General features: G+C 32.6%; 1 protein-coding gene across 2 annotated transcripts in view; it reads right to left on the bottom strand.

Annotated features, from left to right (window-relative positions):
• Positions 1-272: 272 nt before the first annotated feature.
• Positions 273-13,265, bottom strand: part of LOC117107076 (inversin-A-like) — a 21,036-nt gene continuing 8,043 nt past the window's right edge. For both annotated transcript variants that reach the window (XM_033248610.1, XM_033248611.1), the window contains exons 4-12: positions 11,994-12,124; positions 10,977-11,086; positions 8,829-9,018; positions 7,786-7,973; positions 4,793-5,589; positions 4,340-4,453; positions 3,271-3,424; positions 2,789-2,865; positions 273-2,192 (exon numbers count right to left, since the gene is read on the bottom strand). In XM_033248610.1, coding sequence (XP_033104501.1) covers positions 2,137-2,192; positions 2,789-2,865; positions 3,271-3,424; positions 4,340-4,453; positions 4,793-5,589; positions 7,786-7,973; positions 8,829-9,018; positions 10,977-11,086; positions 11,994-12,124 — 1,817 coding nt within the window. In that variant the 3' untranslated portion in view covers positions 273-2,136. The remainder of the gene's footprint in view (positions 2,193-2,788; positions 2,866-3,270; positions 3,425-4,339; positions 4,454-4,792; positions 5,590-7,785; positions 7,974-8,828; positions 9,019-10,976; positions 11,087-11,993; positions 12,125-13,265) is intronic.

Consider the following 13,265-nt stretch of genomic DNA (forward strand, 5'->3'; position numbering starts at 1 on the left):
ATATAATAGTATCCGATGTAGTTGGTTCCACGTATGCCCACAAAAATATATAATAAAAAGCAAATACGAAAAAGAAACGATTGCATACGTTGACATAATAGAGACATAAAATTTATTCAAGACGAATTTTTCCGACACAACAATGCTGAGGAAGGACACAGGCGTGTCGGAAATATTCGTCTTGAATAAATTTTATGTCTCTATTATGTCAACGTATGCAATCGTTTCTTTTTCGTATTTGATTTGTATTATATATATATATATATATTTATATATATATATATATATTATATCAGTTCGTAACTCTGACAGACTATTCCTACATGTTTATATACACCATATAAATAAATTATTAAAGCAAATTCACAAATAAAAAAGTTGCTTACACTGCTAAAAAATTGCACATCATATGATACTATAAATATATATATATATATATTTAAATTATTGTACTACATTATATAAATAATGTATGCTATAAATACTCCTAATGAATTGTAAGCAATGTTCTAATGACACAGTATACATAGACAACGGTCAAGGTGATGTATTTGAGCTTGAATTACTCACACACTCGCATAAAATATAAAAATATTGACACAGGAATTGCTAATACAATATACAGTATCAGGGCTGCTGAGAATGGGCCTGGGCCCAAATTGTGGTGGTCTGGATTCTATCAAGTAGGGTCTAATGGATGAACCCCGAAAAGGGGTTTGGGGCCAGATTTATGGCCTTGTATGTAGCTGATGCTCAAATTTAATGATTACACCCAAAACTATAGAGATTAGGTCTTGAAAAAAATGTGATTGTATTTGTTTCAGGCCAACAGCGGGCCACTGGAATAAATTACATGGTAGGCGTCGGACGACGGTGGTTCATGCCTATTTGCGACAGGAGGGCAATGCCCTCCCACTGGCGCCACCACTGTGTACAGCATGAATATTAATTGACTTAATGATGAATATTAATTGACTTAACGATGAATAAATAATTGCACTTTTACTACCATACTACTGATCATCAAATTTCAACAATTAATTACAGAAATAGTTCTAAACTTTGACACAGGCTTTGACTGGTCATATTTCAAAGGCACCAACATAATTTGTTATCACAAATTCAAATTGAATTTGTAGTAAAAGTTTAGATTTAGAAACACCATACTATTTAGTAGTATGGTGAGAGCCAGCAAATGACAAAAAATGTTGGTCGAAGAGGCTCAATGTGAGTTTAATATCTTTTTTTTTAATGATTTTTAAGAGATTATATTCATTTCTAACTTTTAATAGAAATTTATCAGAAAGTTGATTTTTTTCTACATTTTTAAACAGTTTAATAATATAAAATATATTATATCACAAAAATATTTCCAAGATTAAAAGTGATAAATATAAATTTGAGTCGATTGATTGAGTAGTTAATGCAAGGGCGCCCCAACCTACAACCATAATAATGGCACTGACACAAATAGTGTGCTTACCCATGTTATTCTGGTAGTGGAGCCAGACTCTCAAATAAGGACTACAAACTGTTGGCCTAGTGTACAAAGGAGGCTTGCGTACACTTTAATCAAAGCATACCGTTCAAAATGAACGGGGATACCCTAATGTACTGGTCCAGAATTCCCTGTGGTGAACAAATGCTATTATTAGGGTTTTACCGAGTATTGGTATAGAAACAAAGTGACCATTATGGTTCGAAGAATGTTATCACACAAGCTACTAGTGCATACAACAAATGCAATTAAGTTTGATAGATATGGGATTTTTACAAATATCCACTTCTATTATCATTATTAATTTGTATTAAATGTTATCAATAACATGATATTAATACTTATTTTGCTTCAGCATGGTAGTAGGCAACCAGATACATTAGGCTTCATTGTTGGTCAGCTCTATAAACACTGGCTTTAACACTTAGCGTTGGTCAAAAAAGTCAATTGACTCCAATATTTTCCATTAAAAGTCAATCATGAAAGCCATCCTTTTAAATCCCAGGTTTTTTCTATCCAAATCAGTTTTAAACCGAATAAAATCACCTTAGTATGCCAATACTGGGATGTAGCATGCGTGGTAATCTCAAACCCTTCTGCATAATATAAACCTGATAGCACCATCTAACATTAAAACATTATTTTTCTTTTTGGCTCTTTATCTTCTTAGATTTCTTCTTCCTTTCAGATTTTTCTAAAATAAGAAGAAAACAAAAGTCACTATGTTTGTGGCAAAGACAAACCAAACAGGTCACTGGTCACAAAAATCGATTGTTAGTTACATAATACATGGTTAAAAGTAAAATGAGAGCTATAAAACAGTAAAAGAATCATTTAAATCCAAAATTTCCTTATGAAGTATGAAGCATTTAAACATAGAGCTGTTTAAAGAACAATAATTTTTGTTTTGAACAATAATTATTTTTTGCATACACGTTTTAATTGCATAGTAATATTTGGATTTTTGTAAACCAAAAAAAATGTTTTGTACTACAGGTATTGGATGCATGATAACTAATTTGATCATGTTAAATGAGCTATCAAATTTTTGAAATTTCTTCATATTTTGTGACAGATAGCACAATTTTATTTTTTCCAAAACATGGATACATGACAAGAACATTTGTCAACGGAAACAGAGACACTTGAAGAAATCTGCTGGTAAATTATAGCAAAAGGAAAGCATACAACAATGCTGTACTAAATTTGGTAGGTACAGCAGTGGATACTCAATTGACACTTAGGACTATTGACCATACTTATTAAATAGTTATGATTTCAGTAACTTACTGTTTAGCATAGTTAAATCAGCTGTGTCCTGAGAAGGGTTCATAGTGTTACATAATGCAGACACACTTGCTAGAACACTAATAAGAATAACAGAAAAAATAAGAAACAATCAAGAAATGCCGAATGAATTTTCAGAAATACAATACACTGACAGTTACATACAAAAATGTGCTACTAAAATGTTTTAGTGTTGTACTTTTGAGTTTTTTTACAGCATAAAATGTGATTTGAACTTTGTAGCATTAGGATTTTTTAGTCCAGTAGTGTTATTCAATTATTAAAATAATGTTTTACATACTTTTATTGTGATGATTGTGCAGTGGTCTGTCTCATTTTTGGTTTTAAAATTTTTTCTAATTCTATTGTTAGTTAATACTTTTTTATGTTAATGTAATTCGTAATTTGAATAATTTGTAAACCCATTACTGTATATTCAGAAATATTCCTTTTCTCTCCATTTATTTATTTTCAGTTAAAAATACCTGCAGCCTTCTAAATTGAGTGACTTTGATCTTGGTCTTGCTCCTAATTTGGGCCGTGTTGGCATAGCACTGGTATTTTCACCTTCAATGCAATCAACATATTCAGAACTTAAAGACATCAGTGGCTTTCTGTTTCTCCCAGTTGCTGAGGAACCTGTAAAAAAAAGAATGAAAAAAGGACAATCAATATGCTATAAATTATTTATTACTGTCTGTTAACTTTTTTTTCTGTTTACTTTTTTCCTAGTATTTATTTTTTTTTACAAGTTATTGTATAATTTTAATGTCATATTATGTATGTTTGCCTGAATATAAAATAATTTTATGTTCCTTATAATTTGGCAAGGCAATAGATGTTATCTATGTCTTATCTTTTATAACATAAAATGATCAATAAACCAAGACAAATGGGAAAGAGTATGAAATAAATAAAAGCTAATGGAAAAAAAAGAGCAACAAATTTTTTATAAAACCAATATATAAAGCTAATTTCTGATCAATTTGGTGCTTATGCAAAAGAATAGAGCAATGTTTTTATTTAATTGTCCGCTAACTGATGCAGAACTATTACTCATTCAAATTTTTAATTGTAATTTTACAATTTAAATATACAAATTAAGCACTCAAAAATATGAAATGTTTTGAGTTTTTTCCTTTAGCTCATGACAGACAGTACATTTTAAATATTCTCACTGCAAAAGAGTCTTCAATCATTATACAGTAATACAGTATTGGCTTTTACCAAAAACCTAGACAATCGTCTGACTAGACAATAAAACAGCAATGCTCTGCAATTAAACTACTATGCCAGAACTACATCACTGCCAAATGAAGCTGACCTTTAAAACTGTCTATAAAATGCAATTATGGAAGAAACTGGGTTATATATAGTCTTCAACCCAAAGCCCTGGGTATACTATCTTTGTTGTATTAATATTCTGATATGTACCATTGCTTTGTCAAGACCCTAATTTAATTTATGGTTGTGCCATTAGATGTACAGTACAGTGTCCAACACATCATCACCCTTCTATGAATATAATTATAAATATGACAATATTCTACTTACCAACATCAATAGTACGTAACCATGGTAATGTGGAGCTGAATTCATCCGTTTCATTGATGGTTCCTCGGTAAGCAAGAACAGGTAATCGCCCTTTTCCACTACCATATAACTTTTCTAAAAAAAAATTAATCAAAATTTTTTTCATAATGTATTGAAAAAGATTGAGGATAAAGAGAAATTTCATGAGATAAATAGAAGATGGTGGATAAATAGTAGAAAGAAAAAAATATGAGACCGGTGAGAAAAAAGAGAAAGGTACAATAAACATAGAATGGTTGAGTGACCCAAATGGGAAGGAGAAAGAATCTGCTTTAATTAAATTTATATACTGTGAATCCTTAAATAAGCACCGCTCTCGATTAAGTGCCGCACTGAACCCTCCAAAAATTGTATAAGCTCTGTGGCGCTTTACTTGAGGGTTTACGGTATATAATTTCAAGTACTAAAACTTACGACTGTTCAAACCCTGGGCTTCTAGAATCTGCCTGGCACTCAATTCAACAGTCACTAAATCAGTTTGTCCAATCAGCGATGTAGGTTTTTCAACTTTGACATCTGCATCCTGTTTCATACTCGCAGGAGAAGGCAATGGAGAATACTTCTGTAAACATGTAAATTTATGATCAGTTTTTGCCATCTCATCTTGAATACGTGTCTGAAGTAGGTACTCGGAGGCTGTAAGATATGACTTGCCTTCATCAACCTCATCTTCTTCATCAGTATCAAGTAAATCCGATGTGGGAACAATTGTTTTGCCTCCTCTATCATTCTTCTTCCCATCATGCATTTGGGATTTAGGCAACTTGGGTGATGGCTCAAGTGTTATGTCAACGTCACAAGTTAGTTGGTTATCAATATATACACTATTATTTTCTTGCTTCGTTGGGTTACTCTGTTGCATCTCGACTGTTTCTGTGCAAGTTTTATCTATTAATTCAGAATTTTTTTTGTCATCATTATCTTGTCGCTTACTTCCAAATAAAGTACTAAAAATCCCAAGAAATTTGCTGCGAGATGTTTGACCTTGGCCATCAGTTTGTTTACTCAACACATCAGTTTTAATAGCCAAATTTCCAAACTTTGCTCCAGCTTCCTTCAAGATATTTGCAACTTCTGTATGGCCGGCTTTTGAGGCATAGTCCAGGGGGGTTCCCCCATTATTGTCTTTGGCAGATACATTCAGACCAAGCTTCAATAAGATCTTCAGTGAGTCAACCTGTCCCGTAACAGATGCCCAATGCAATGGAGTCCTGAAAAAATACACAAATCACATTAATTTCATGCCAACTTTGTTAAGACTTCATATAATCACATTTAAGGCACTCCTAAAAAATATGTTTATTCCAACTAATTATTACTACAATCTTTAGAAGTTCATGCCGATTAAATTCTTTAAGTATTTATTCGTATAATTATTATATTTAAAAGATGTGCCCTAATTTATCTCTTGGGGACACCATCTTGTTCATAGATTCTGATTTTCAAAAATAAGAATTAGTAAAGTAAAGCAAAGATTCTCCATTGAGGGTAGACAGATACCCTCAGATACAACTTTGTTAAGTCTTCATATAATAACATTTAAGGCACTCCTAAAAATATGTTTATTCCAACTAATTATCACTACAATCTTTAAAAGCTCATGCCGATTAAATTCTTTAAGTATTTATTTGTACAGTATAATTATTGGTGATCCGCTAACGTTAGCGGATCACCTATTGTTATTGTCAGGATCATCATCATCTTCATCTTCTTTTTTTTATTCTTCTTTCTTTCTCCCCTTTTCTTTTCGCACGATATCTCAAAAACTGCCACGAGTTACGCACAATTGCTGTCAGCGAACATTTGGCTTTGTCTGGAATAGCCATGGTAAGATTTTTAACGCGCTCAGTCATGCGTGACGTCATCTACGCGCAATTTTGCGTTTTTACATTATCGATAATATCAGCCTAACCAATTGCCATTTCGAAATCGTATTAAGTGAGCATTAACTTTGGGTTAATGTTGAATGTACAGTACCCTAATTTTACGCGTGCGCTTATTAACGCGCGCGCATGCCTGCGTCAAAATGCTCAAAATCACTTTTTGACAAAATTAGATTACGTTTTAGGACATTTTGAGCATTTCAAATTTTTTTGAAATTTTCCACTACGCGCGCGCATTTTTACGTGCGCAGCACGTACGAAAGCTAGAAATTACGTTATTTTACATATTTTGGGTTCCTGACATTGTTTTCACAAATTTGCATTTTTTTCAGTCATCTTTTGGCCAATAGCAATGCCGTACGTGCGCATCAAACATAGGTATCTTTGCGCGTATTTTGTCGCTATACAGTGAACTTATGCTAAAATCAGACCTATTTTTAATCAGTTATAGCTCCTTAGGTTGAAAGGTGACCCCCAATTTTTATTACATATTCTGAAAGCACATAAGTTGTAAATATGATTTTATAGAACATAATGGCTGATTGGACATTGTGACGTCATCATATTGGCATCTGAATTCAAAGAAAGTGAATTAAAGCTATGACGTCATTTTTTAAAATACGCATTTGAGCGTATCTCGCTTATCCTTGATCGATCGTCTTCCAACTTTGAGTATGTTATAGCTGAGACAATTCTCTTTCATATATTTGACTCCTTCTTACATTTTGATGACGTCATCATGGTCAAAAAAATTGTTTTTTTCTGACCCCCTCATTTCTCTTTCTTTAAAACGTTGATGACCCCATATAATCTTAACCATTCGTCATTTTTAAATCATATTAGGTGAACATAAGCTTCAGGTCAAGGTTGAATGTTATGTACCTTAATTTTCCGTTAGCGCTAGTAAAGCAAAGATTCTCCATTGAGGGTAGACAGATACCCTCAGATACAACTTTGTTAAGTCTTCATATAATAACATCTAAGGCACTCCTAAAAATATGTTTATTCCAACTAATTATCACTACAATCTTTAAAAGCTCATGCCGATTAAATTCTTTAAGTATTTATTCGTATAATTATTATATTTAAAAGATGTGCCCTAATTTATCTCTTGGGGACACCATCTTGTTCATAGATTCTGATTTTCAAAAATAAGAATTAGTAAAGTAAAGCAAAGATTCTCCATTGAGGGTAGACAGATACCCTCAGATACAACTTTGTTAAGTCTTCATATAATAACATCTAAGGCACTCCTAAAAATATGTTTATTCCAACTAATTATCACTACAATCTTTAAAAGCTCATGCCGATTAAATTCTGTAAGTATTTATTTGTACAGTATAATTATTAATTTTAAAGATGTGCCCTGATTTTCTCTTGTTCATGGATTCTGATTGTCAAAAATAAGAATTAGTAAAGTACAGCAAAGATTCTCCATTGAGGGCAGTAGACATATACAAATTTCTTTGTATTGTAAATATTAATGAGGCATGTACAACATAGAGGGCGTTGGAGTGACCTTACCTATCATCTGGATCAAGTGCTTCGAAGTCAACACCAGGGATGGAGGAGAACTCCTCAATGATGTCCCCTCTCCCAGCAGCTGCAGCAAGGTGGACACAAGTTTTACCGCTAGCCTCCACGCAGTTCACCAACTTTGAGCCGCCGTTATTACAATGAACTAATGCTTTGCAACATGACAACGACCCTTTCTGGCATTAAAAGAAAAGCTTGACGTAAGAATATTTTCAAAACATCATGTAGACGTGTTTCACATCTTCAGTTGTGGCGACGTCATCACATATAAAGATGTGATGTGAATCACTACATAGGGCTCACAGACACCACAAAAATGTTTTCACCTTCTAGTGATCCACTGGAAATTTGCTGAGAAACAACATTTTATTAAAGTAGAAAAAAAATGACCTCATATCACCTTGTTGATGTTGCTATTACCCCTCACCCCACTTTCCCCTTCCCATGTCAATATCCCAATCCATCCTTGCATCTTTGTGAAATTGGAAGATACAATTTATCCAAAAAATAGTACCACTCTTAAAATTTTTAGAAAGGTTGTTTCAACATAATTTTATAAGTACAGTTTATTTGGTAGTATCTTTATGTTTTTGGTCTTAAGCTTTTCTATTTTCCTTTCGTTTTTGTAAGTAGTTGTAGTTAAGTTTTATTATGTATTAAAAGGTACATATGTGGCCTCATGGAAGAAAACCACCTTGGTGAACAAGCTTCCGCTGTAAAAGAAAAATGTTATTATTATTATTATTATTATTATTATTATTATTATTATTATTATCCCTTCTTTTAAAAAAGCTATGAAGAGAAACATGATTTTATTTTCAATAGGCCTAATGAGTTTGCATTATTGATGTCATTATTATTGGATGAGTATGTTACTTTTATAAAGCTAGATTTTATATAAACATAATTAGCATCATCAATTTCATCAACACATCCAGAGACAAAAACCGGTACCGCGACAAATCAATAATAAGGTTGTGAGAATATTCATACCGCGACAAATCAATATTAAGGTGTGAGAATATTCATACCTGACTGGCCCAATGTAGCGGCGTCTTTTCATCCATGTCGGTCATAAAGATGTCTGTCCCGCGGAGCATGAGTAATTTCACATGTTCAGGTTGACCGTGAAAAGCAGCCCAGTGCAGAGCTGTCATGCCGTCGTTATCTTGCTGGTTTACCTCATCAATGCTAAGTGACTGTAGTAATGCAGAAAGTAACCTGCAACAAAGTACTGCATTGTTTAAGGAGTGATTACTATTATTTATTATCTTTATTATTTCTTGTTTAACATGGGTTAACAACTCAGTTGAAACCAACTTTATACAAAACATATAATCCTCAATTAATTAATTTAATAAAATTAGTAATAATTCATAAGAACAATAATAATAATAATAATAATAATATTAATAATAATAATAACATTAATAATAACATTAATAATAACATTAATAATAACATTAATAATAATAACATGCGCTAAGTCGGACTTAAGAAGAATATATTTTCTGTTATTTTACCCCTTAATGTCATGATATTTTCCGCTTGACATGGTTTTTTTTAATTGTTCTCTAATTTCTATATTGTCTAAAGTTCCCCTTAAGGTAGGTTTTAGTAACAAATAATGATAATAATAACAATAACAGAATTTCTGGCCATTAATTTTTCCATTGAATAATGATTCTAAATTTATCCATATCAATATTTATTGATAATTATTATTAATGATAGTAATTATTACTTGCAACCAATCAATACAGTTGTAGCATAAAAACAATAAAAATCCTTACTAACTCTTAATTTAATTAAAAAATAACCAATAATAATTCGCTTTCTTTAGTTTGTGCAATATAGACTCTTGGCTTCAAACAGACAGAACATGAATTTTAGTCCATTGTTGGTCACTTTGCCCAAGCCATTTGCCCTCGGCAAGGCATTTTACCTTTGTTTGTTTCATTCCACACAGGAGTATTAATGGTTGCTCTAGGCACTGTAAGATGTTTAAATTATATGGAAATGATTGTTCAGGTGCTAGCTACACAACTGAGAATATTCTTTAGGGAGCAGCTCCATAGCAAATTAATAGTGGATGCCTCTGTGTATATTAGGCTATTAGTAGTTGAGTTGTTCAGACTAGCGGGATTAGCCAGGCGCCAGAATTTGCATACTAATGAACCGTAACCGGGAAACGTCTTGAGAAACATTCCGCTCGAAACGTACGCTCGCTCACAGCACACGTAATTGAATGCTGATAGGTCAGTTTGCTATCCGAAGCAAGACCCCCCCAGCGATTAAAGCCGGGCTTAGAAAAGTTAAACACGGTGGCACGCCAGGCCTAGTACCTATAGAAACACAGCCCGGCTTAAAATAAGCCCCCTAGTTCAGACTGGCAAGTGGATAAACCCGGTGAGTTGAGCCGGGTTTATCCACCCAGTCTGAACTAGGCCTCAATATATTATGAATAGATAGTTGCAGACTATTGCTATTTTTATAAATTAATTATAGACTAATGGTATTTTTTAAATTCCTTTTGATAATATGTAAAATAGACAGAAAAAATACTAAGGTCTATTAGTGTCTATTAAGAATAGTGCTATGACTACTGGGATTGACTAAAGGCTTTTTAAATTATGGAGGATTATCATGATTGTATCTGGTTGTACATTGTAGGGAATGGCTGAATATCATACGTAATGACTAGTGAAATAATTATCTGTGCCTTAAAATACATTTCTAGACAGACAGTATTATTAAGTGCTGGATTATTTATTATTATTATTATTATTATTATTATTATTATTATTATTATTATTATTATTATTATTATTATTATTATTTATTATTTATTTATTATTTTTTATTTATTGCTTATTATTATTATCATTAGATCTTCAGAGGTCTTTTGAATCAAACCAACAACAGAAAATGACTACCTTACAAGGTCCTCTAATTACTACCAGAATGCATTGCAGGAAAGCAATTAAGAGCAATTGATGCTAGTTTAATGTACAGAGTAAGCATCTAGTATAGCTATTCAATTTTTTCATGCTTTTGTTCAATTAATGTAATGTAATGCTATTCTAGTGAAAGGGCTGTCACTCCAAGCGTACAAAGTTTTTTATAACACATCAGTGATGTTGTGCATTAAAGCAATTGGTGAAGAATGATGACCTAACCTTGTATCTGTGCAATACGTTGCAGCATGCAGAGGTAACCGGCCATTGCCATCTGTAATGCTCTGGTTCGCTCCATTACGGAGCAGATATAAAATCCCCTCATACCAACCCTGAGAAAGAAAGAACGTATTTCTATTATTATTTACAATAATTATAATCATCCTCATACTAATGAAATCATAAAATAAAATATAACTTGTTACCATATATCAATTAATTTGACCACAAATCACCTTTAAGATCACTGCATCCTTCATTATTCATATAGTAAGAAATGTTAATGATGATGATAAGGATGAAACGCTGGTGTGCGCTGAACCGTGAACATCTCTTGGTCCCCGGTTCAATGCTCATTGCTCATGATCTCCTTGGTATGTTTCACACCATAAACACTCCAAAAACACTATCACTAAAAAAAAACACTCCTATCACTAAAAGAACACTCCTATCACTAAAAAAAAAACACTCCTATCACTAAAAACACTTCTATCACTATCCTCCTATCCTATCCAACCTATCCTATCCAATGATGACCATGATTATGATACTAGGATGATGATGTTGATCGATTAATGCTTAATTTTGTTAGATTGACGCAATTCAGTTCAATACTACAATGTCAATTTTTGTTGTTTTTAATAAACCGGAATGAAATGATTAAGATTATAATGATTGATGTTGATTATTACGATAGATGACAATGACGATGATGATGATAATGATGGCAGTAGTAATTGTGATAGCAAATAATTTCGATAATGAAAATGATGATGATGGATGATCATGGTGATTATGATGATTATGACGATGATGAAATAAGCATCATCAGTGCATATATTGTAACTGAAGCTAAAAAGTATTCTATTTCAAACCAATCAAATGCTATCTGACCAAATTTTCTATCGTCGTCGTCGTTGTCGTCATCATCATCATCAACATCGATCATCATCATAATCATCATCGCACCATTATCTTTAGCATTCTGTTTCAATACCATTACCCAACTTAAACTTTCACCTCGTATGCTGCTAAGCAGAGCGGCGTTCTTCCTTTGGCATCTCTCGTGTTCAAATTAGCTCCCATTTTCACCAACCTCTTCATCACTTCAAATTGTCTGAATTGAGTCGCTTTTGCTAAAGGTGTCATTCCTTTATGAAATAATTAAAATTGATGATCACAGTGTATTCAAACTTTGAATATGTACATTGATGATGGTTGCTAAGTAACTGATGTACAATCAAGAAATGTGTATTATAACTCAGAGGTTCAACTTCATAGCAAAACTACTTCATCATTTAGTTGTTTGCATAAAGCAGAGATTTATAGATAGAGAATATAAGTACCCAGGGAATGATGAGTGGTTTGCATAATAGCTTTATAGATGTGATCAACAGTAAGAGTCAACAAATTCAACAGAGCTCTGGTAACTGTGATCAGGCCAAATACATTATTTAGTGTTGCCCAAGCTTGACCTTTGGTGGTGCTATTATTTCCCCAATGAGGGGAGGGGGGTTCGATGTCATAGACGAGGGATGATGTACCTGACAGAGCCAGCCTAAAACCCTTTAGAGCGCTTTCAGGGAGCGAAGCCCCCGGATTTGAAAGATTATTCTGTAAAACTTTAGATTTGTTTTCTCCCCGACAAGTTATTTTCAGTTTTCCCCACCCCATTGGCTCCACCAACAGACCATTTTACCAACCAAAATTCATAGGGCGAGAAATGATAGTACTGTAGTGTACTAAAAAAATTAGGCCTATGTGTATAATAACAGTAATAAAAAATAAATAATTTCTGGCCAACCAGCCCTGATTTTCAAATCTTAATGAGCAACACGACAATTGTTTTTTAGCCTTATTGCTAATATTCATCTATATTGCACCAGCTCCTACATGGCTACTCTTTTGCGGAGGCAGTTGTCTGAATGCTTCTCATTGTTACTATCGCCAACGACAATGTATGTGTATGAAGAATAAACCAAACCTTGAACCCCTGGTAATAATAATGAAGTACATTGATTGGAAAGCAACATATAAATGTCAAACATATTATTATAATTATTATCAACATTTTGCCAATAACGATCATGAGCAATCTCTCCAAATCGTTAAAAAAATGGCTATATATGGTGTACCAAAATTTTAATTATTTATTAATTATATTACTACAGTATTCATATTAAATATTATATTATCAATATAAAAAATATTATATTAATGGTTAATATTTATGATAAATATAATAAATTATTATTATTATTATTATTATTAAATTTATAATTTTCAATAATA

The sequence above is a fragment of the Anneissia japonica genome, unplaced genomic scaffold (assembly GCF_011630105.1).
Source record: "Anneissia japonica isolate Jap-2015-1 unplaced genomic scaffold, ASM1163010v1 scaffold288048_len465947_cov159, whole genome shotgun sequence".
Lineage (NCBI taxonomy): Eukaryota > Metazoa > Echinodermata > Crinoidea > Comatulida > Comatulidae > Anneissia > Anneissia japonica.